The sequence below is a fragment of the Lepidochelys kempii genome, chromosome 7 (assembly GCF_965140285.1).
Source record: "Lepidochelys kempii isolate rLepKem1 chromosome 7, rLepKem1.hap1, whole genome shotgun sequence".
In the NCBI taxonomy this organism is placed as follows: Eukaryota; Metazoa; Chordata; order Testudines; family Cheloniidae; genus Lepidochelys; species Lepidochelys kempii.
Window position 1 is genome coordinate 57228027 of NC_136386.1, and position 23454 is coordinate 57251480.

Sequence of the window (23454 nt, forward strand, 5' to 3'; positions counted from 1 at the left end):
CTGGCCACTTAGGGGTAGAGCTCAGAACAGAACCCCCATTTCTGGTGTGGCCCCTCCCCAAGATATGGCTTAACCTTCCTCCCTCCCTTTTCTCTCCCTCCTGCTTGCTATCACCAATATCTGATGTGGCTTCTCCCCTCTCCTGACGTGGGTCAGCTGCTAGGTCCTTTGCTGCTGCCACTGCCTGTTGCCTCCTCTCAAGTGACTTTGCACTGTGCCAGGGTGGCGTCCCTTGCAAGCTCAGCGATCACACTAACAGATGGCAAGGCGTGTAATGGCCGGTACACGAGGGACAATAAAGTAAATAGCACAAACCCCAGTGATGGGATGACATACCCAGAATAGCAATGAACGGAGCAGGGAATTACTGGGAACAGGAAAATAGGATCTGGGGAAGGCCATGGTTCAGGTTAACTGAAAAGTAATAAACATTTATAAATAAGTCCCACCCCCTAGCACTCACAAACTCCTCCAATCCCACCTCCCTCCCTGGCATTTTCCCCAGGCGGGTGGCATGGCTGGGATGGCATGTCCCGAGATGGAGTGGTGCAGCGCTGTGGCACTGGCCAGCTTAAACAAAAGTTAGAGCTCCGCAAATCCGCTGATATCCGCGGATATCCATGGACCATTTTTGTGAATAGTGGATTGGATGCAGATATAGCCATGCAGAGCTCTACTTACCAGCAGCGCCTGGCCCAGGGTGTCTGGCTCGGGCAGCCCAGGGGGCGGGGGTATGGTTGCCAGGTGTTCAGTTTTGGACTGGAATGCCTGGTCGAAAAGGAACCCCTCTGCCCCGCTGTGAAGCGACACACACTGCTGCTGCCATCACTCGCGAATCCCAGAGAGCAGCATGTGATGTGACGCCCTTTCCCCACAGCCTCTGCTCCCGTGCTGCCCCTTCTCCTCGAGACCCCACCCCCACACCACTCCTTACCCCAAGCCCCACCCTCGCATCACCTCTTCCCTGCAAGATCCCACTCCCCCCACTCACATAAAAGATTCGTAGATACACATAAAAGATGCCTAGCAGATTGCAGATCGGATGCACATTGATTCTAATGGATGCGAATCGGATGCGAGTCCACATTTTTGTATCCGCACTGGGCTCCAACTATAGTTTCAACCAGTTTGCCCAGTACTGAAGTGAGGCTTACTGGCCTGTAATTGCTGGGTTCACCTCTGGAGCCCTTTTTAAAAACTGGCATCACATTCGCTAGCCTCCAGTCATTTGGTGCAGAAGCTGATTTAAATGATAGGCTACAAACCACACTTAGTAGTTCTGCAATTTCACATTTTGAGTTTCTTCAGAACTCTTGGGTGAATGACGTCTGGGCCTGGTGACATATTGCTGTTTAATTTATCAATTTGTTCCAAAACCTCCTCTAATGACACCTCAATCTGAGACAGTTCCTCAGATCTGTCACCTAAAAAGAATGGCTCAGGTTTGGGAATCTCCCTCACATCTTCGGCCTTAAAGAATTCATTTAGTTTCTCCGCAATGGCCTTATCATCCCTGAGTGCTCCTTTAGCATCTCGATCATCCAGTGGCCCCACTGGTTGTTTAGCAGGCTGCCTGCTTCTGATGGACTTAAAAACATTTTTGCTACTACTTTTTGAGACTTTGGCTAACTGTTCTTCAAGTTCTTTTTTGGCCTTCCTAATTATAACCCTGGTAAAGGTTGATAAATCAGGCTCAAATTCCGCTCACAAATGAGGTATTGGGGAAAGGCAGTGGATGTCAATGGGATGGATAAAATAGTCTCCAATGCAATTCTTTTTCAGCCTGTTTCAATTACAGCATATTTATTTGTAGGACAAGATGAGGTCTGGGGGATAAAAAAGTCTGCAGCCTCCTCAGTGTATTGTACAGGAGTTGGCACATGCCAAGCTAAGCTTCCAAAATGCTACACCGGAAATGAACTACCACACAAATGAACTGAAAGCTTACCCCACTTTTGTCAAAACCAGTCACATCTGAGAACACTGCAGGGTCACTATACCTGGCTGGGGGCCATTACATATTTATTTCTGGTATTACACTTAATTTTGTTAAGTCCCAATTACTTACAAAGCTGGGTTATTTATCTGTCTCTGTTACAGCACAATGAGTTCATTTCTGTATTAATGAATCCAGGACCATAGACAACCAAATTCATTCAAGGTCATTGAGGTGGCTTTTCATGGTCTTTATCGAGGCAAAACACAGAGCTGGTATGGTTTTGGTGCATTTGACCCAAAATTCGTCACTGGAGTTATATCAACGTCCTTGGGTTCAACGAGAGATTTCAAGGTAAAATTCTGCAAAATCGTTGTCAGTAACAAAAATATCTCCATCCGAGCCAGACCCTCTCCCATGCAAATCCGTTTCCCTGCAATGAAAAAGCAATGTTGAGGAGATGCAGGAGATCTTTCTTTGCAACATATGTTAAATATTGTTACAATGAAACCAAACCTCCGGATTAAAGTTAGATGCACAGAGTGATTCAGGGTAATGACATGGAGGATAATGGCCATCTGCCAGAGTTCGGGAAGGTATGGAAGTGTTTGGGGGCTTTAGAAGCCTCTCACAGATTGTTTTAAAGGCTGAGTTCCATATAAAAAGTGGCCTCTTAAAAATCAATATGTGGAGACCGGTGGGCAGATGTGGGGTTTGAGGAACAGTTAATGCAGGTCCCAAGCCAGTTAATATGTTTATGGGGGGAATGACAGTGGTTCTCGAGTGGAAGGTGGAAGTAACAGGTAGGAAGGTGCAGGCATACGGAGTAGTAGGATGGAGAACAGCAAACAGGGTTTTTTAACAGAGTGACGGGATCTTCATTGATTGGAGTAAAGTTGAGAAGTTAAGCAGCCCCTACTGATCTCTCTCCAGGTGACTATGCAGACGACTTCTGCCCTCTTGCATGTTACTCCCTTCAATTTTACTTTTGCATGCACATTCAATCACAATTTGTCCACTGCAGGCCGACACAGACAGACAAAGGAAGGTGTGAAGTTGTCAGGCAGAGCGGAGTGTGAAGTTGTCAGGCAGAGTGTGTTCAATAAGTTAAAAAAAGACACTGGAGACCAACAGATGCTTCACTGTTGTGAGAGGCTCTGCTTTGTGAACGGCCTGAAAAGTCTCTGCACACTACAGTTTGAGAATTCTGTGTTTACTCAAGACAAAGCTAAGAGAGAATTGTCTGGGCCCTGAAACAAACATGGCTTCTTTTACCTGCAGAAAAAGGCATGAAGAAGTCACTCTTCTTAAAGGCACCATTTTCATCCAAGAAATGTCCCGGGTTAAATTGCTCTGGTTTTGGAAATTCCCTGCTGTCATATAGGACCGATTGCAGGACAGGGATTATAGAGGTGCTCTGAATTAGCAAACACAGATAAAGAGAGTTAAAGTGGACACTGTCCACAGCAGAGAAGCGTCCAGAATTCACTGGGCTGGGTAGTGGGACATGTTTTTCTTTCCTTCATTTTCCTGCATCCCCTGGAACCAGAACCAGAAATATTAAAATTCCATGAGAAAAGGGAACCTCACCAAATGGGAGCCCACCTTCAACAAGGAGATCCTGGAATCTTATGAGAAAGGCTCCTCGCATTAGACTGCCAGCCCGATTTCTACATCTAAGAGATTTGGAAAAGTCTGGTTAAGATCCAGAAGTGTTAGGTGCATCTCTCAGCTGCTGTTTGGAAGCATTTGACATTCCCTGGTCTTCATAATTTAGTCATTGCACCAATGGTTTCCACATCACTATTTATAAGAAATAAAATGTATTATTATTATTATTATCATCATCATTTTATTAAAGCTAAAAAGTCCTATACAACTCCCACTAACTCAATTAGCAACCTAGAACATGGTCACTGTGAGTTGTGGTGCACATTAACACATCAGCAGGACTAAATCTTGGTGGAGAGATGAAACCAGCTCAGAAACTGACCTCCCAAAAGAGGCTCCAAAAAGAGGGAAAGCTTTGCACAGCCTGCTTGAAACGTTGAGAACTAACCTTGGAGATAACATATTGTCTGAAACGAGTGTCTCTGGTCACTGCATGTGGGACACCCATCGGGGCAAGGTTAATGAATCTCTGCATCTCATGTATCACAGCATCTGTGTAGGGCATCTGGCTTCGGTCCGCCATGCAGGGGCTTCGGCTTCGGCCAATCACACAGTCAATCTCTTCATGAACTTTTGCTGTCATCAAATGAACAAGGTTAACAATAAAGCTAAAGAACAGGATTCCCATAATTTTGCCCCCATTCTGTCACAGTCAGAAATATACACATCTCAGCAAATACATGTTGGGAATATAACAAGTTATAACAATATAACAGTTAGTTTTGGGTTACTGAAACTATTGTACGTGGTATCTAGGATAAAGTGCCAAAAATGTAATTATTAGGGCAGTGATATGGCTCATGCCTGGTTGTGTACTAAAAGAGAATGCAGTGTGATGTTATTGCCAGAGCATATAACTAACTGCTACGCAAGAGACTGAGGCCTAAAATTTCCCCCCATCAAAGTCAATCATCCACATGACCTTGGAGGAAGCCCATGAGATTGGAATTAGCACTGGATATTAGCTGGGTGTTGATAAATCTCTAACACTTGCCTTTATTTGAGGGGAGGGTGTAGCACTCTGTATCTGAAAGCAGCACCCTGGAACCCCCATATCCACTCCTGTCATAGGATTATGATATATTTCATACACAGCATGCCATGTAAGATATTATATGAAAGGTCATGATCTGCTGAAACCCACTGTTCTGTCCAAATATGTATATCATTAGTGAGTATGAAGTTAGGAGATTTTGCTCTATGGTTGTTACTGAAATATGTTGTACACTTGAGAGTTGGCAACTGCCAGTTCTCCAGTGACAACAAAGGAGGGGATCCACTCCCAGGAGGGTGTTAAACTACCATTAATCAGCGAGGGACTTTTAAACAAGGGATTTACAGTGCTGTAAGAGAGCTGCACAAGCATCACACAATGGGGGATTGCTCCACTCTGTGACTCAGCAAAGCCCACCAGGACATATCTGAGCTAGTGTTTTCCAGGTACATGGACTGCGGATATAAAATAGGGGACAGTGGCTTCATGCTTTTGCCTTTCTCCTCCCCCACCTACACTGGAAGCAAAAACAATGCTGGGAAGACCAAGCCTTGAACTGAGGAGACTGGTCCCAGGCTTAAAGGGGAAGCCTATGTGTTAAGGATTGTAACCTACCTGCAACATCCAGTGGGGTGAGAACAGCTTGATCCAAACACTGGACAGTCTAATGAGGTTCAGGATTTAGACTGCGTGCTTACCTTTTATTTTCTTTTGTAACTCTCTCTGACCTTTTGTGCCTACCACTTATAATGACTTAAAATCTATCTTTCCGTAGTTAATAAACCTCTTTTATACTTTACCTAAAACAGTGTGTTTTGGTTAAAGTGCTTGGGAAATCTCAGTTCAGTTTACAAAGGCTAGTGCATGTCCTCTTCACATCGAGGGAGGGCTGGACTGGGTAATGAACTTACACTGGTCGGGCTTCTGACCACAGCAAGACGGTACAGCTCTGAGGTGCAAGGCTGCGCGTTTGGGAGATTTGCTGGTGCTTTTCTCTGTGTGATTCATGAAAGGCTCAGGGAGCATTCACGCTATGTATCTGCCTGTGGGACTCCACATGCTGTTGTACTCAGCGATAACAGCTCACAAAGGGGGTTGCTGCTTGTCACTAGCAAAGCATTATGAAAGACAGCCCAGGCTGGAACGTTAAGGGAGGATCAATGGTACCCCAGTTCCAGGTTGTATGGTGGGAATCCCATCACAGAGGGGGCCATCTGACAGCCCTGGAATGCGAAGGCTCCTGTTACCCATAGACCAGGCACCTTCTTGTCAGTGGCAGCAGAGGTTTCTCCTGCACAAACACATACACTTTCCCCCAGCCCAGTAGCCTTAACTTGGACTGGAGGTGAGAAAGGAATCCAGTCACAATGTCTTACTCAGGCTGAGGACCCTGTGCTGAGACCGCCCCTGAGGAGGCGGAGTAATGCCAGTTGTGGTGGTGCTTTTCAAATGTGGACACCTGTCTATGCAAATTGAAGTAACACACCCATCCCCAAACACCTCTCAGTTTCACATAAACCAGTGAACAGCTTGCACACAGCGCTAATGTGGGTTATGTCCAGCCCCAGCCAGATTTGGTCTGGTGACTTAAGGGACAGGGGTCTGTATCCATTAGAGATCCCTTGAGCCATGTAATCCCCTCATCTCTCCAAAACTTAAAATTGCGTGTGTCCGTGGGGTACCTTCTATTTCTGGGTATTTCAGAAGAATCAGGAGTCCATGTCTCAGGGTGAGGCTCGATGTCCCTGTTCCAGCAAAGAATAAATCCATTGTGCTTCCTAACAAGTTATCAGTGTTAAATTCTGACTGGCCGTTCTGTCGTTCCTGCAGAGAGAGACTTGTTATAGTTGTTTGATCATTGACTGTAAGTGTGGGATCTATTCATACAGGCCCAAAGTCTCTCATCTTCTACCTGCTCTGTGACCCACTCGGCATCTATATAAAAATCCTTACAGAAAATGGGCCACAGCCCTGGAGATTGCAGTAGCACTGCTGGGGTGTTTTGGGTCATTGCTGTGGAAATATATGGCCTTTTCTATTAGAGGAGAATTGGAGCATTACTTTTACCTGGTTAGTTTCCATCTGTATTTTTAACTGTTATTGATTCCCTTTGCTTTCATAGTTTGTTTGATTGGGCAGCAATAATGCCCTTGAAAACTTTGAACCAGAAAGGAAACCAAATGTTTCTAACCAATTTTTAGCCTTCGAGCCAGAAGGATTGAGTCTGATGTTCCAAAGAAAGTGAGATCCCCATTGAAAAGGCAGATGCCTGGCTACCTGCTGACCGAGAGGTGCAGTGGTAGAACATCGAAGAGGCTGTTGCTGTAAAATATTGCAGGAGATTAGCAGGTGGGGTTTCCAAAGAAGCTGGTAATAGCTTAGGTCTGTGGGTGTCGGCATAGGAAGCCATTAGAAACTGCTTTCTTCTACTAATCCCACTGATGCTAACACAGGCCAGTAAAAATGCTTCTGTCCACCTTGTAAATAAAACCCTTTCAATGGCTAACCTCCAACAGAGCCAGCCTATACATTGCCAAATGCTGTTGATACCTGCATTGGGTGCTCTGTCCTTTTAAGACATGTATACACTGCAATAAAAGACCCACGGCTGGCCTGGGTCAGCTGACTTGGGCTTGTGGGGATCGGGTTGAGGGTTGCTATAATATTGCAGTGTAGACATATGGGCTAGGGCTGCCGCCCGGGCTCTGAAGCCCACAAAGAAGGAACAATCCCAGAGCTTGGGCTGCAGGCCAAGCACCAACATCTACACTGCAATTTTATAACCCTTCAGCCTGAGCCCTTCAAGCCTAAGTCAGCTGACCTGGGCCAGCCATGGCTGTGCTGTGGGTCTTTCATTGCAGTGTGCACATAAGCTTAGATTTGTCTTACTCACTGGTGTAGTCCCATTGGCATCACCGGCACTACTCACACAAATGAGGTGAGCAGGGCTTGCCTTTCAGAATGTAAATCCCAGGGGCAGAGACCAGGTCTGCCTTTGGGTCTTGTACAGAGTGATAAATACCCACGATATGTATAACCCACTCCACAGCAAAGGGAAGGGCGGCTGCCCTCACATACCTGTTCCATTTTGATGAGGAAAGCATCGATGAAGTCTCGAGGGCAGCTGAGATCCAGAGACTCTTCGTGCATCTTCACTCTCTCCAGAACAAATCTTTTAAACTCCTCAGAATTTTTAACTAACTTCTGGTGAGGCCCAGGTATATAATCCATGAGAGTTGGGAAAAAATTGTACAGCTAGAATGATGGAAGGAAAAGCACATCTTGGTTTATCTGGACACACCAAATAATCAATTGACCCAACTGACTCAGTTACAGCAGCACAATACAATACTTTTGTGGCAAGTTCCTGTGCAAATGCATTCGAAAGAACGTCTCATGCTTCACTAACTCATTCTACTCAATACACACATATTCCTCACAGAAACTGCAGTGACACTCAGTTCTATTTGCTACAATAATCTCCATTATTTCCAACACAAAAGCATCACCAATACAAACGTGCTGTTCTTGAAAATCACACTCAAGTTCCCAAACCTAGCTCAGATTTTCATAGGCAGAAATAAAACGTAAAAGATATCTGAGTCTTCCTCAGGTTGGAGTCAAGGGGCCAAATCTCTGCTGCTGGAACTCCATTGATTTTGACTGAGTTCAACTGTTGTGCATTTGGTGAGATTTTCAGCAATGGGATGTGTGGGTGGCTGTGTACCAGAAACGAAAAGGAGTTTGCTTTGCAGGTGAGGAATGTGACCACATTCAGGTATCCCATTGTGAATATACTAAGGCATGTGAATTGCAATGATTTGGATGCTAATGTTTTAATTGGCAGTTTCCTTGATTTTTACCAAGAGTGTTGAAAGGGAAAGTCCTTGAGCAAACGTAATTCTGAGGAAATGAAGTGGTTTGTGTGGGAATTTAAATAATCCTTAGAAACAAGTTTGAGGCTGGGATTGGTAATAGCTGCCGCCTTATGAGGAGAACAGGAACATTATGGGAACGAAATAATTATTTAAGGAAAAGTAATAGTGAAAGAAAGAAAGATCTATCCCTTCCCCCATTACAAAGGAGAAGAGTGGAAAAAACCACTGAACACACCTGTCCCAGGAAAGAGCGGAAGAGTTCATTGTTTTCCTCTGTGAGACTAATGAATGCCAGAAACTTCTGATCTTCATAGTCAAACCGGTTCCCAAAGACAATGGAGCAGATGATGTTGGAGACAGCATGGGTGAGAGGGATGGTTGGGTCAAAGGGTCGCTCTGCAACAAAACCAAACCAGAGTCCAATTTTTAATTCAGTATTTTCACCTACAGCATCACATCCATTGATGTTACTGGGAAGTTCTGGATGTCCTGGCCCCAGACCGAGAGTGCAGTCCCGAATATTCATTGGGGAGGGTGAGTTCTGGTGTCACAGTTCCAGGGTGAGCTGGGCTTTAGACCCCTCTCAGCCCCTCTCCAGACCCCACCTCAGGTGACAGGCTGAGTTCCTGCCCTGCTCTGAATGGGAGGAACCCCGCAGTCTAACCACCCTTGCCTGGATAGCTGAGCGGCAGACTTGCTACTTCCCAGCTATATTAGCATGACAGGCTGCTCCCTGTTGGATGCTAGTTTCTGTCTGGGAAGACAATACTTTGCCAATTAACTGAAGCTAAGCTGGGGCTGTTCTCAAACTAACAGCTTCTCCATTATTACCAGTGGCATTCTCTCTGATCATACTTATCTTTGCCATTATTTTATTTCCTCTTGCTGTTCCCCTTTCAGCCTCCTTTTTGCTTAATTCTGTACAGTCAGGCAGGATAATATCACACAGGTAAACTGAGGCGCACAACCTATTTATGAAAAATAACACAGATATTTCCCTCATTCTCCACCTAGGGCTTCCCCAATGCTATCGCTGTAAATTTATATTAAATGATTGTCCCCATTTTGCTGGGAATCAGTTTTCACACTGTCTCCTTTGGTGCTCTCTGCCTGACACACTCTGGTCTGACCAGGGACCATCAGTCCATCTCCGAGTGAGGCCTGCCTGTCTGCCGCGGGCTCTTTACACAGGCCTGACAGACAGTATCCCATTCAGAACAGGATCCTGCATTCAGAGGACTCTGCCTGAGCCATTGCTTGTAGCATCGTCACAAACTCCTGTAATGCAGCAGGGCCTATGCAGTATTCAAGGGAATTGTCTACAAGATTTCACCCCTCTGACTTGAGACCACTTTGCACAGAGAAAACATCCAGAAGCAGCATTTTCTCCATGCAGTGTGTTCTCGCCTCACAGCAGACTCCTGCTCCTGGCCCTCACCCAGGCAGATTTCTTTTGGGTCATTATCTACAGGAGCAGCTGCCCTTGGCTCAGGATACACACGTGGCAACAGCAGTAAAGTGGCTCTCCCTTGTTTCTGAATCACGGGTGGGGAAGGTTCTCCGTGTATTCTCCTCTCATACACACAATTCACCGAGACGGACAGTCAACTTCATTTTAGCCCTTAATGGCATACTGTATATTGCAAGAGGTGGGATGGTCTTGTGGTTAAGGCAGTGGCCTGGGTCTCAGGAAATCTGGATACAATTCCCAGCTCTGCCACAAACTTCCAGGTGTGACCTCGAGCAAGTCGCTTAATCTCTCTGTGTTTCAGTTCCCCATCTCTAAAAGAGAGAAAATAATTCTTCCTTTCTCCACTTTTTCTTCGTCATGTGTATTTAATATGTACGTTGCTTGGGGCAGGGACTGTCTCAAACTGTTTGTTAGCACAACCCATAGGCGAAGGAGCCCCAGTCTTGGCTGGGACCTCTAGAAACGAATAGAACATAAATAAATAAATAATAAAATCATCATCTCCTCTTAGGAAGCACTGTAAATTTACACAGTGATTTCAAACTTTCCTCGGGAGACCATCCCCATGCAATGTAGGAGTCAGACTCGTATCAGACATCTAGCAGAGAAGAAAATCAGAATAAGCAAGCTGTAGGCCTCAGTGTCTTATTAGCCCAACACACGGAAGATAAACTAATCCACTCTAACATGGTTCACTGTGTTAGCTTCTGCCTACTCTGGACAAACATTTTCCATTTGCCCGTTGGCCACAGATCAGAGGGTCGAAAACATGGGAAATAACAGCCAGGAAAAAGGTCATCTCGGGAACTTTTCTCACATATTTTTCCTTTATATTAAACACAGGTTGTTATATGTGCAGCTAATGGCTTGAGTTATAAGGTGTTTGAACCAAAGTTAAGATCACAAAATAAAGGAAGACAGGAGTCTTTAGCTGACTCCTCAGTTTCCGAATTACAAGCAGCAATTCCCCACCGTGTGTTTTTTTGAGCCTTTCCACCAGAAAACAGGCTTCCTCCTGGATCCGTTCCTCAATGCTTTTCTTCCCCATCCCAAAGTTTCTGAGCGTGGTGAGGGCAAATCGGCGAAGCTGCTTCCAACGCTCCCCATTGCTGAATATAATGCCTGGAAAAGGGAGGAGAATAGGAAAGATGGGTGGGGGCAGACTCAATTTGCTAAATTTCTAACCTAGGGAAACATGGGTCATTGAAAGGTTCAACGTCAAGGCAAACATTATTGTATTTGTGTTCTACTGGAGACCCTGGATTACATTTTTTCTGTATGAAACTCAAAATCCCACACGTTAATCTCATTGCTGTTTATAGCAATTATGAACAAGAAAAATAATTCCATTGATTGCCATGCGCAATGGCTATATTTTGTTCAACTCATCCCCTTGATCAATCAAAGCTTCCTTCACAGCCTCCTGTCCATACAGCACCACAACCCGCTGTGAGCCTAAGCATATTGTGAAAACCGGGCCGTACTTTGCACTGAGCTGTAAAAGATTAACACAAAGGACCAATACGTTTTTACTAAATCCACTTAAGAATAAGGAGAGTGGATCTAATTACAAACTGATGGAAGAGCTCTCCTGCCACCAAGGACTACACTCAAAAAGGGATATAAACACCTAGATGAAAAATGTTGCTCCTCAAAACCCTCAGCTAATCCTCTAGGCCAGCAGTTCTCAAAGTCATTTGATCGCGCCCCCCTTCTTTGTGTCTGTAGTCATTTACGGCCACCCCCACCCCCACCCCACAAGTACATATACCGCCCCCCAGCTCTGAAGGCGAAGCAGAGCAGCAGAAGCTGCTGGCTCGGTGCCCAGCTCTGAAGGCAGCACCATGCCAGCAGCAGCACAGAAGTAAGGGTGGCAATGTGAAGTGACATTCATCAATATAGTCCCTAAGACTTAGCGCCACATTGGCACCCTTACTTCTGCGCTGCTACTGTCACCCCAGAGCTAACAGCCAGAACCCCACCTCTTCCCAGTGAGGGATTGGCAGGGGGGCAGGAAGGAGACCCCAAGCCCTGGTGGCAGAGCTCTGGCTGTCAGCCCCGGTGGCGGAGTTCTATCTGTCCCCTTTATCCTTGCCTCCAGGGTGTGCAGGATCCTTTGGCACGAGCCCAGCCACCCAAGACTGACAGCCAGAGCTCTTTAAAAAACAAAACAAACAAAAAAAACCCCACCCAACTCACACCTCCTTTGACCCATTCCCATGCCTCCCTTGTGTGGTCCACCACATGGTTTGAGAACCACAACTTAGTGGGAATGGTACTCACCTAGGATGTGGGAGAGCTGGGTTTAATTCCCCCCCATACCTGATGTAAAGAAGGGATCAAACTGGGTCTCTCCTCTCTTTGGAGAGTGCCCTAAACCACCTCGCTGTGGGTCATTCTGGAGCAGGACTCTCTCCATCTTTCCTGTTGAAGCTGTTCCATTGCATATCAATGAGTGAACAGTCATTGGGAAAGGAACTTGGGTCTCCCACATCCTGGGTGAGTGACCTAGGCCTAACCACTAGGATATAGAGTCAGTCTCACTCTCTCTCTGGAGCAGCTGCCAAGGAAAGGTGAGTCCACCAGAACGCTGGATCTGAGTCCTCCTATAAGGAATTCCCGGAGGCACTTATAAAATCTGTGGCTGGGCATGCACACGGCTACCTCAGTCCTTATGGCCAGCGCCTAACACACGCCTGAGCCCTGTCTGGATCCTCAAATGCAGTGTTGCCCTCCCTCGCTCATCTGCTCTTAAAGCTCACCTAACAGATTAGATCCATACAACATGCACCAGAAGAGGAGGAGGAGGTGCCTCCCCCCTCTCCCGCCCCAATCACTTTTAGTTTAGTGGGAATGCTACTCACTTGAGATGTGGGAGAGCCGGGTTTAATTCTCCCCCATACCTGATGTGAAGAAGGGATCTGAATCCAGGTCTCCCCTCTCTTTGGAGAGTGCCCTAAACCACCACGCTGTGGGTCATTCTGGAAAGGGGCTCTCTGTCTTTCCCGTTGAAGCCATTCCATTGCATATAAATAACTGAATAGTCATTGGGAAAGAAACTTGGGTCTCCCACATCCTGGGTGAGCGACCTAACCACAAGGATACAGAGTTAGTCTCATTCTCTCTGTAGCCCAATGACTATGTTAACTTGACAGAATACAGCAACAGTGTAGGCCTTACCCTTGTTCTGCGAAGAAGGCAAGTATCATTAGATCAGTTTTACAAGTGGGAAACACACAAATAACTTCAGTGGTTTCCCGAGGCGCACACATGGAATCATTTGCAGAGCTGGGACCAGAACCAAAGCCTGCTGTCTGCCAGTTTACTGCTTAACCCACCAGACCACACTCCCCACTGCAGGATAACCTGTACAGGCTGCAGCACAACTGAGAGGGCATAGTCTGGTTTACCTGTGAATATGACACATTATCATAAAAATAACACATTGCCAGGAACAGGTTGTATCTAGCATTCAAGATTACATATTTCTGTGGAAAAAATATTCAACCTTAAACATGAGGAGTTGAGCCACTGCGCAAACCCCAGAAATTTCAGAGTTCTCTTTCCACAGTCTCTGCTTAAAACCCACCTGAGCCAAAGCCCTGGTTAAGGAGAAAGCCCCCTTACCTCATGTATAGACTGGGGCAAGTTCCTCATATTCAGCTGCAGCGTGTTCCCTATGATGGGAAAAGCAACAGGGCCAGGTGGCAGCTTCCCATTTCCAGACACCTTTCTCCATGCTGAAAGGAAAAGAAGGCAAGAGACACAAATCACCAGGAAAACACTTGTTGCTCCCAGAGGTTCCATTGCAGAGTGTAGCAATTATTCCAGGTTCTGGCAGGGGCTTACTTTATACTTCAGCTTTTATATATTGTATGGTGCAAAATTCCAATTGCAAGTGCAAGCAATTAGCCAATAGGGTCTCAGTTCTTCTGGGTCAACAACACTAAGTATGGTCTAAAAAAGGTTACTGGACAACTCCTTTGAATCTTTGTTTGCATATCATCTGTGTTTGCCTCTTGTGTACTCACTGACAGAGCACAAAAATCAATCATTAAGTGAATCCCTCTAAGTCATGTGACTGTTGTACCCGACCCCCAGAGGCTTGGTGCCAGCTGGAACACTACATACATACAGTGGTGATTGCCTTTCATGCTGTTATACGGGCTTTAGACTAAGGCTGGATGAACAGCATACAGTTGAGATAAGTTGGGCTGGTTCGCACCTCCTCCCCTCTTCCCTGCCAGCCCCTCTATGAGCTGGCCTTTCCCCTTGTTGCCCCCCACCCTCATGCCCACTGGATAACCTGAGGCACAGGTGTGAAGGCTGAAGAGTCTAACGTGCCACTGCCTGAGACAGGTGCTAAGTGCCCAGGTGAAGAAACCTGCAACCGCCAGAAGGAGGGGCAGGAGCTGTCACCACCAGGGTCCTTTTCCTGGGGGAGGGCCAGGAGCAGCCCCACAGCACCCCTTGCAGCCCAGGACAGAGAGAATAAAGCCCAGCATTGCCACAGGGCCTGCAGCAGCAGCCATGGAAAGGTGAGTCCACCAGAGCCCTGGATGTGAGACACCTCCCCCCCGTGTTAACCCCAGCTCTGTGGGAGATATTTTCCCACTATCACTGTCCTTTCTGGGTCTCCACCAGCGAGGGCTACTTTAATTTCCTAAGTAATCTCTCCTGGGTGAAATTCACCCCTACTCTAGCTGGCTGGGTGTTCAGATGTGCCCACCATGGTTATGTTGAGTGCAGAGGAGGGTGGGGTGCCACCAGTGGTGGACAGAACTTGAGAGAAACCCTTCTACCAGGAATTCAAGGGGCTGGTTTTGGCCTCTAAAGGCCGAGGTGGTCTGGGCCTTGGTAACACAAGAGTCCCGCCTTTCTCCCTCACTATTCACCTGTGGCTTAGGTCAATGGAGGCTCTGTCTGAAATGCCGTAATATAACTGGGATGGCCTGACAAGGGCCTTCTCTGCGCACCTTTTACTGTCCCAAATGAAGGGACTTCCCTTGGGATACAATTCCACCGTCTTTTCAGAATTGTTGCATGAGATTTAGCCAAAATTTTACTGGGCTCTATTTCTTCTCATGGTTAATCAAGAGCTGCACTCTCTCCTTGATGGTTAACCCTTCAGTTATTTGTAAATCAACATACTAGATTCATCATAATACACAACACAAATAAAGATGGTTACAATAAAGGGAGGGGAGGGGAAACAATATACCTTCGTTAATCACACACCTGTAAAAAGTCAGCGCAACTTGCTTTGAATTTTTCAGGCATTCTGTTTCTGCCACAAGCCAGTCATTCGTTAGCTGCGAGGTCTACCATATCACCAAGTCAAACACCAATATTTGGCTAGGATTAACCTTTCCATTTTTGCAGGATTAGTTTTTAGCAACCAAAGCTGCACATTGGAACCACACCGGGTATCAGGAATATATTCAAGAATGAAACTTGAGGGGGAGGGCTCCAAGTTAGCATCCAATATCAAATTGATCCTTTGGCCCACCTCATACCAGAAATACTTGATACACTGGCACTCCCAAAACATATGAGTGAACACCAAGGGAGTTACATTTCCAACAGCAGTCAGCGTTTGTGAGAGACATTACCATTAGCCTATTTGGGGACCAGTACATTCAAAAAAGTGACTTTTGGTGAATAAACTGTAGTCTCAGGTCTATAGTTGCTTTTTTAACATTAGATACAATTGTATTCCATTGGATTGGATTGTCATGTATCCAAATATTTATTCCAAGCAACTCTCAAATTATCAATCATTGGCAGAGATTTTGGGGCCAGAAAATCATAAAAGGATACCACTGGCCAAGTAAATCCAGGAAGTTTCCTCCAAAATAACAAAAAAATTGGAGGTTCTGGAGCTCCCAAGGCATTCAATCCAAATACATTTGAAGGAAATGTTTTAACTGGAGATCTTTCCATGCTCCAGAGCAGGGCAAGCGAAATTGCTGCTGAAGATCTATACATGGTTTAAACTTATCATTGTGAATTAGGGGCTGCCAAGCTGTCCTGCAGTAGCTCAAGAGTGTGAGTACCAACCTCAGGGCAGGCTGTTAAGAACTAGGGCAGAAATCCCAAATTGACAGAGTTCTCCAACCAAGCATAAACTCCTCAGGCACTGTAACAGCCTAACCATGGAGTCACAGACAGTCCCTCATGGAGTCACAGACAGTCCCTTGGGGTATGCCAATCTATATGGTCACCAAGGTAAGCTTGCCTTTGTGATAGATGGTCCCTCACAACAAGGGACCAGTTAGTTAGGACCACAAGGACCAGTTAGTTACCCTGGATCAGCTGCACCTTTGATCTCACACCAAAGACAACACTTGCAGCCAATCCTATAATAAGTGATCTAAAGATTTATTAGCTAAGAAAAGGAAATGAGAGTTATTTACAAGGTTAAAGCAGGTAAACATACACATGAGTTACAGTAGTCTTAAGTTTCAAAGTAATAGAAGCTTGTACAATAAGGAAGCTCTATATGTCTCTTAGAGCTAACCCAGGCTAAGCACTGGGGATCATTTGCTTGTGTTTAGTAATCCTTGCCCCTCAGAGTCCAAGCGGGATAAAGATACGGTTTCTCCTTGTCAGATATTTTTAGTCTTGTGTCCTCTGATGTTCCACTACGGTCCGCCTGGTGTTGATGGACTTTCTTGGTCAGGCAGGAGAGTTAAGGCAATAGGAAATAAATTGAAAATAGCCCTTTAAGCCTTCAACCCGAATGAAAGAGAAAAAAAAGAAAAGAAAAGCAACTATCATATCAGTATCAACTCGTACCCATCAACATCTTTAGAGCAGCCATATCAGATATCAGAGAGTAGTACATAAATTCCATATGGTTGGATCATTCCATAGGGATCTCCTCTTGTAAGGTAAGTGTGCAGATTTTTGAGGTATTTTTCTGTTTGAAGGGAACTAATTGACACTATCTTCTTGCCATTCTTAACATGGAGCGTTGCTGGGTATTTAATAAAATATTTCAAGTCCATCTTTCTGGCCAATTATTTGCTTGGTTAAAAGCAGCCTTCATTGCAACCACATCATGGGCATAATCTTGAAAGTGTAGTACTCTCATTGCTGGTTCTCCTGATAGGTGGGTGAGGTCAGCTTTTACTGGTAGAAGGCATAAGCTTTCGAGCTACACAGGGCTCTTCCTCAGGTCCAGGGAAGGAAGTGGAGTCTGGGGGCTGTGCAGAAGAAGCCTGGCTTCTCATTGATCCACTGGACTGCTTCAGTAGCTCGCTCCATGCAGGAATCTCCCTACTGTCCCAAGTATGGGTTTCTACTGTCTAGTTCAGGGGTTCTCAAACTGGCGGTCATGACCGCTCATGGGGGTCATGAGCTGTCAGCCCCATGTGGCTGATAGCCCTGAGCCCCCATTAAATTACCCCCTCTCCTGCTTTTCATTTATGGGGTGGGGGAGAACAGTCAAAGGCTTGCTGTGTGAAAGGGGTCACCAATACAAAAAGTTTGAAAGCCACTGGTCTAGCTCCTTCTGTCCTCACCCCCAACCCAACTTGCAGCATGCTGGCAATGGGGTCAGAGGACTCTGGCAGCCATCTTAGACTGCCAACCTCAAGAGATCAAACACCATGAATCAGACACCCAAAACCCACGAGTTTGACACTAAAACTCATGAGATTTTTCTAACAGCTTATACTGTGGGGTGGGTTTTCTGTCTGTCTATTAATTGTTGAATTGCCCCTATCCCTCCCCAGTGTGTGTGTGACCATCACAATCAGTGTTGGGGTGAGGTGATTTTGGCCCTCACTGCAGGAGCACTCACCCCACTTCTGCCTTGCCCCTGCTCAGCAATTAATTCTGCCCCTGCTGGGGGGAGGGGTTGGGACAGATTTGGGTTCAGACCCGTCATCCATTGCATTTGGGAGGCAGTTGGTACATTCCCTGCCTCTCGGCTGGTGACTCAGCTCCGCTCCCTCTTTGCTCGGCTCCTGCACTGCTCTCCCCTCTGTGCACTCTCACAGTGCTGGGATGGGGCTCAGTATTGCCAGGGCCTGGGGAGATGCCAGGCTCAGACAATCACTACTCATCATCCAACCACCATCCAGTATCCAACCATCGTCCAATCACTGCCCATCATGCAACCATTAGCCCAGCCTCCAGAGATCTGGTGAAGGCTTCAGGAACAAACCAACATACGGAAGGAGAGAGCAGGGGTGCTGGAACCATTTTTATAGTGGTGGTGCTGAGAGCCATTGAACCAAACTATAAACCCTGTATAGTATGGAAACCACTTCAAGCCAGGGGGTTCTGCAGCACCCCTAGTTTCAACACCTATGGGAGAAAGAGAGCCTCTGCAACTCCCCAGCCCATCCTATGCATCACACCAGGATCTCCACAGTACTGCATGCTGCAGCCCTACCCTGACATGCTTCGCTTACCTCCAAATGCCCCATCACTGGGGGGAGCAGGCTGGGGGCTTCGTCAGGCCTTTCCCTTCCCCGTGGTGCTTTGGGTGGAGGTAGGCAGGTGCCTAAGCTGTTTTTGCAAGAAAGAGCTTAGGTGACTAAGCTGTCTGACTCCAGGAGAAGGGTCACTGGCAGTGAATCGAAAGCAGAAACAGGTGCGCTTCATTGCGGGTAATACCACCTGGAAAAGGGAGGTGAACAGGAATGAAAGGAGGGAGGCTCAGACGCCGTTTGCCTAATTTCAAGCCCACCCAAATATTGTCGATTCAAAGATTCAACTTGATCTCAAACTTCATTGTACTGATATTCTTCTTGGGTGAGCACATAATGCTTTATGGGAATATGCTTATGCATGTATATAGGACATAACTGGAATATGTTTTATGCTACATATGCCATGTAACATATCTCTGTAAAGGTTATGATCTACTGAATATATTTATCCTATTTGTATGCATGTATCAATTTTGTATTTGGAGTTATGAATATTGACTATGTACTTGTTTAATTTTAATTAGCCTCAGTGAAGCAGTTGGTCAGCTTCCTGAGAAAAGACTATTCTCAGTAAGTGCCCAATCAAGAAACACTTAAGCTAACAATGAACTTGGAGACACCAATCCACATCTGAGCTTTCCCTAGAATGTGGCCTGGCTGGTAAGGAACTCAGTCATGCATGGACATGTGACTTGCCCATGTGACTCCAAAACTCCATCTTGGAGCTGGATTTTGCATAGGAAAGAGGAGAGGGTCTCCACCCACAAGAGAAAGTCTATTCAAGCCCCTGGGAGACCCCTCCATTTTGTCTTCAGATGGCTCAAGATATAGCCTCTCCACCCCCAAAGGATACCTGAAAGAGACTGGAACAAAGGACAGTAACCACAGGGGTCGGAGTGATTGCTGGACCCAGACTAGAAGGAGTCTAGTCTGTAAAAGAAGCTTACTGGAACATCTCTGAGGGTGAGATTTTATGTGTAATCACTTTCTTACTGTATTGGGCATAGACCTGCATGTTTTATTTTATTTTGTTTGGTAATTTACTTTGTTCTGTTTGTTATTACTTCAAACCACTTAAATCCTACTTTTTGTATTTAATAAAATAACTTTTTACTTATTAATTAACCCAGAGTATACATTAATACCTGACGGGGGTGGGGGGGGGAGGCAAACAGCTGTGGATATTTTTCTATCAGTGTTATAGAGGGCGAACAATTTATGAGTTTGCCCTGTATAAGCTTTATACAGGGTAAAAAGGATTTATGTGGGCTTTGGACCCCATCGGGAGTGGGCATCTGAGCGTTGGAGACAGGAACACTTCTTAAGCTGTTTTCAGTTAAGCCTGCAGTTTGTGGGACATTGTTCAGACCCGGGTCTATGTTTGAAACAAGGCAAGCATGTCTGGCACAACCAGGCAGGGTTCTGAAGTCCCAAGCTGGCAAGGAAAGCAGGGGCAGAAGTAGACTTGGGACATCAGTTGGCAGTCCTAAGGGGGTTTCTGTGATCCAACCCGTCACAATGTACACTGTCGTTACTCTGTTTGCCTGATACGTGGATTTACCATGGCATCCTGCACATTAACCTCAGTGCAGTCACAATGTGCAAGAAAAATAATTTCACTAGGACTCCATTAGTTACTATGCCTGACCCCACATCGCAGGGGAGTAACCTAGCCTAGGCTAGGGGTTACAAGGGCAGCCTCCTTCTCCTCCAGCTGGTTTGTGCTCAGCTTGCTCTGAGCACACCTACTGGATTGGGCTCCACAGGAAGATAAGCAGGGACACACCTAACCTCATCTCATTTGAGGAACACGCTGGGGCATAGGCATGAGTTAGGCAGCAGTGTGTATGCCCAGAGGCAGAGACTTGGGCATGTAGGGGACTTTTACAGCAAAAATTGAAGCCCCGAATGAATTTAAGCACTGACAGCATTAAGTGGCAGCCAAGTGGGGATCTGTACATGGCAGTAGTATCTAAAGCCAAGATTTGTGTATCTGTCCGATAATCCATGCTGTAATTGAGGTTCCACTCCCTGACAGCCGTGTCAGAGAGCTAGAGATAGAGGGTCTGTTTACCACTTTCCTCAGCCCATATACCAGCTCTTCAGGAGGCGTATGATAAACCTAACTGGATTCACCTACACTTCATTAAATTCCCTTTGAGCCATTTCTAATAATGCATTAAACAGAATTCTCTTACTGATTTGGAGAATTATCAACTTCAGTTTTAATTTACCGAGAGAAGAATATCCCTACCCAAGGCAGACATCAGTCTTACAAAAGGTGTGTTCATTGTGAAAAGCTTTCCAAAAGAGAGACACAATGGTAGAAATTATAACTGAATTCATCCAGCATTTTATTCATAGATTCATGAATTCCAAGGCAAAAACGGACCATTATGATCATCTAATCTGGCCTCCTGCATAACACAGGCCATAAGGACTTCCCTGAATTAATTTCTGTTTGAACATTAACTGCCTTAACATTAAGTATATTACGTCAACGCTATTACCTTTATCTACCAATCTTTTAATCTCATCACATGAAGTTAGTTTGACAGGATCAATTCTTCATAAACGTTGATACACATTAATTCTATTACTCTCCTTTTACTCTTTCATAACTGAGTCCTGTATCAGCTGCTCGTGGGCTTTTTATATATTTAAAGTAAATTTAGTAATTTTGTATTAAACTACCATGGGTTCAGCTCCTGTTGCTACAGTTTCAAGCTCAGAGTGCACACTACCTCTGATGTGTTTCTCAAATTTGGAGACTTTAGGAACATACAGTGTCCCACAGATAGTGACCACAGACAATCACAAGTACAGTTATCTGCACCACATTAAAGCACTAAGTAAAGTTACAATTACCCATGCATAGATACATCCTACAAAAACACATGCAATGACTAAGACCGTAGACATTCTCACTTTCTCAAAGATATTCTAGGGTCCGATGGATCTCTCAGTAGATGATCATTGGTAGAGGAAGGGTTCCTACTGGGGTTTCCCATGGGGTCTTCCATTGGGGTCATTCCATGGGTCACTTTTACCCAACCAGGGAACCTCTTTTTATATTGTATTATGACCACATCTAACATCTTATGCATATGCATGAGGGTTTCAATTTTTTCTTTTCCTTATCTGTACTTCTACACCCCATGAATATTGGGGTCCCTCATTTTTCATAGGTTGCTCTTAGTTCCTCTTAGTCTCATTAGCACCTACACACAACATGGACCCTACGGTCAGGACAGGCCTCTCCATCAGGTGTCTCATGATCTTGGACTGTACCTTACAGTCTATTGCAATATAGTTTTTTGTAACATTACCTATTGGCACATCCTTTGCATTAATCTTGTGACCTTGATGGCATAGGGTTATCCCTAGGCAACCCACTCACGTCAGGTGTTCTTAAGCCTATGGCCAAGTAGTTAAATCTATTTAGCATACATTGATTATACATGAAATAGCATATGAATTGACCATTGACACCACATAACACAATGATAAATGGATGATAAAATTAACTAATAGACTACATGCTCCACTATCTGGCCTAGGATCAATGTCAGGCTGACAGGTCTATAATTACCTGGGTCAGCCCGTTTACTCTTTTTATTAAATTGGCACAAAATTAATTTTCTTCAGGTCTTCTGGAACTTCGTCAGTGCTCAAAGACTTATTGAAAATCAATATTAACAGTCCAGCAAGTTCCTCAGCTTCTTATTGTCCTGAACTCTGCTGGCCATAGATTTTTCCTTGTGTCCCTTGGCTTTCCTAATGAATATTCTACAATACCTAACTTCCATAAAATGGGAGAGAGAGACAGAGTTAGAACCATGTTGGCTTTTTAACCAGTATAGTCTTCTTCCTGGATTGTGGCTTTTTGGGCATCTAGGAAGGTGTTCTTAAATAATTCCCCCCAATTATCATTCACATTTTTCTGATGTAATTCTTCCTTCCCTCTGATTTGTCTCATCATTGTTATCAGCTTTGTAAAATTGGCCCTATTAAAATACCAAGTATATATATTACTGGTCTGGACTTTCTTCTGATTGCAGATTATAAATGTGATCAAATCATGAGCTATCATTACTTTGTAGTTCTGTGGTCTGTTCTTCATCTCTTAAGATAAAGAATACCCACAGGTTGGTTGCAACACTTTGTGAATTAGGAAACTGTCATCTCTAATATTTAGAAATTCCAAGTAAGTTTTAGTACTGGCAGCCTTAGACTTCCAGCATACATCACTCCAATTGAAGTCCTCCAATGATCATGCAGCTTTTTATCCTCTGTGTTGCGGACAGATGCATAAATAGGTGGTCATCCTGCTCCCTAGTGTGATTTGGTGGGCTGTAGCAGACATCAATTAATACCCCATCTTGTGCTTTCTCTGTTAGGACACTGATCCATAAGCATTCAAGATCATTTTCTTCTGACTCAGAAACAGGTAATGCCTTTTTTTATTATTATTATTAAACATAGTGTGCTACTCCCCCTCCCCTTTTGCCCACTTGATCCTTCCTAGATAGGTTATAGCCATTGATTTTAATATTCCAATTGTGCAAATCATCCCACCAGGGTCCAGTAATACCAACTGATTCAAATTTATGCTCATAAATGAGCAATTCCAATTACTCTTGTTTGCTACCCAGGCTCCTAGCACTTGCCTACAGACAACTCAAGAATTTCTTCTCTTTGTGTTCTTTGGTTTCTTGATCAATTTTGTTCTCAAATCTCAATTTTGTGCTGACTGCTCATATTCCCTCCACCCACCCCGCTTTTGCTACGAGTTTAATTCACTCCTGACTACTCCAGCCAGCCTGTCCCTGATATTGATCCCCCTTCTATGAAGTGGAGGCCATCCAAACTATACAGCCCTCTTTTGTCATGGAAGGTGGACAAACGTTCCACAAAACCAAAACCCTCCACCCTACCCCACCTACCTAGCCAGAGGTTCATATACAAAATCTTCTGCTTTCTTTCACTTGTGGGACAGGCAGGACCTCAGAGAAGACTGCTTGAAAATTCTTCTTGTTCAGCATGCTTCCAAGGGCTTA

General features: G+C 45.1%; 1 protein-coding gene across 4 annotated transcripts; it reads right to left on the reverse strand.

Annotated features, from left to right (window-relative positions):
- Positions 1-1771: 1771 nt before the first annotated feature.
- LOC140914643 (cytochrome P450 2H2-like) lies at positions 1772-13935 on the reverse strand. 4 transcript variants are annotated; one of them, XM_073352996.2, is made up of 9 exons: positions 13800-13935; positions 13578-13690; positions 10923-11072; positions 8715-8875; positions 7680-7856; positions 6284-6425; positions 3996-4183; positions 3212-3353; positions 1772-2369 (listed from the first exon to the last, which is right to left on the reverse strand). In XM_073352996.2, the coding sequence occupies exons 3-9, from the start codon at positions 10996-10998 to the stop codon at positions 2188-2190; spliced, it is 1068 nt and encodes a 355-aa protein (XP_073209097.1). In that variant the 5' UTR covers positions 10999-11072; positions 13578-13690; positions 13800-13935; the 3' UTR covers positions 1772-2187. The 4 variants fall into 4 exon arrangements, with proteins under 4 accessions (XP_073209097.1, XP_073209099.1, XP_073209098.1 ...); XM_073352998.1 differs by lacking the exon at positions 13800-13935 and adding an exon at positions 11321-11445 and having other exon boundaries at positions 10923-11122; positions 13578-13777; XM_073352997.2 differs by lacking the exons at positions 13578-13690; positions 13800-13935 and adding an exon at positions 12854-12971.
- Between the last annotated feature and the right edge of the window lie 9519 nt (positions 13936-23454).

Bases quoted from the DNA above. Each gene is read 5' to 3' on its own strand.
- LOC140914643 (XM_073352998.1), bottom strand. From the start codon at position 13,757: ATGGAACCTCTGGGAGCAACAAGTGTTTTCCTGGTGATTTGTGTCTCT. The intron at 4,184-6,283 runs GTACCCCACGGA...ATTTGATGACAG, and splicing joins GAAATACCCAGAAATAGAAG to CAAAAGTTCATGAAGAGATT. The intron at 2,370-3,211 runs GTAAAAGAAGCC...TTTTCATTGCAG, and splicing joins CTTCATGCCTTTTTCTGCAG to GGAAACGGATTTGCATGGGA.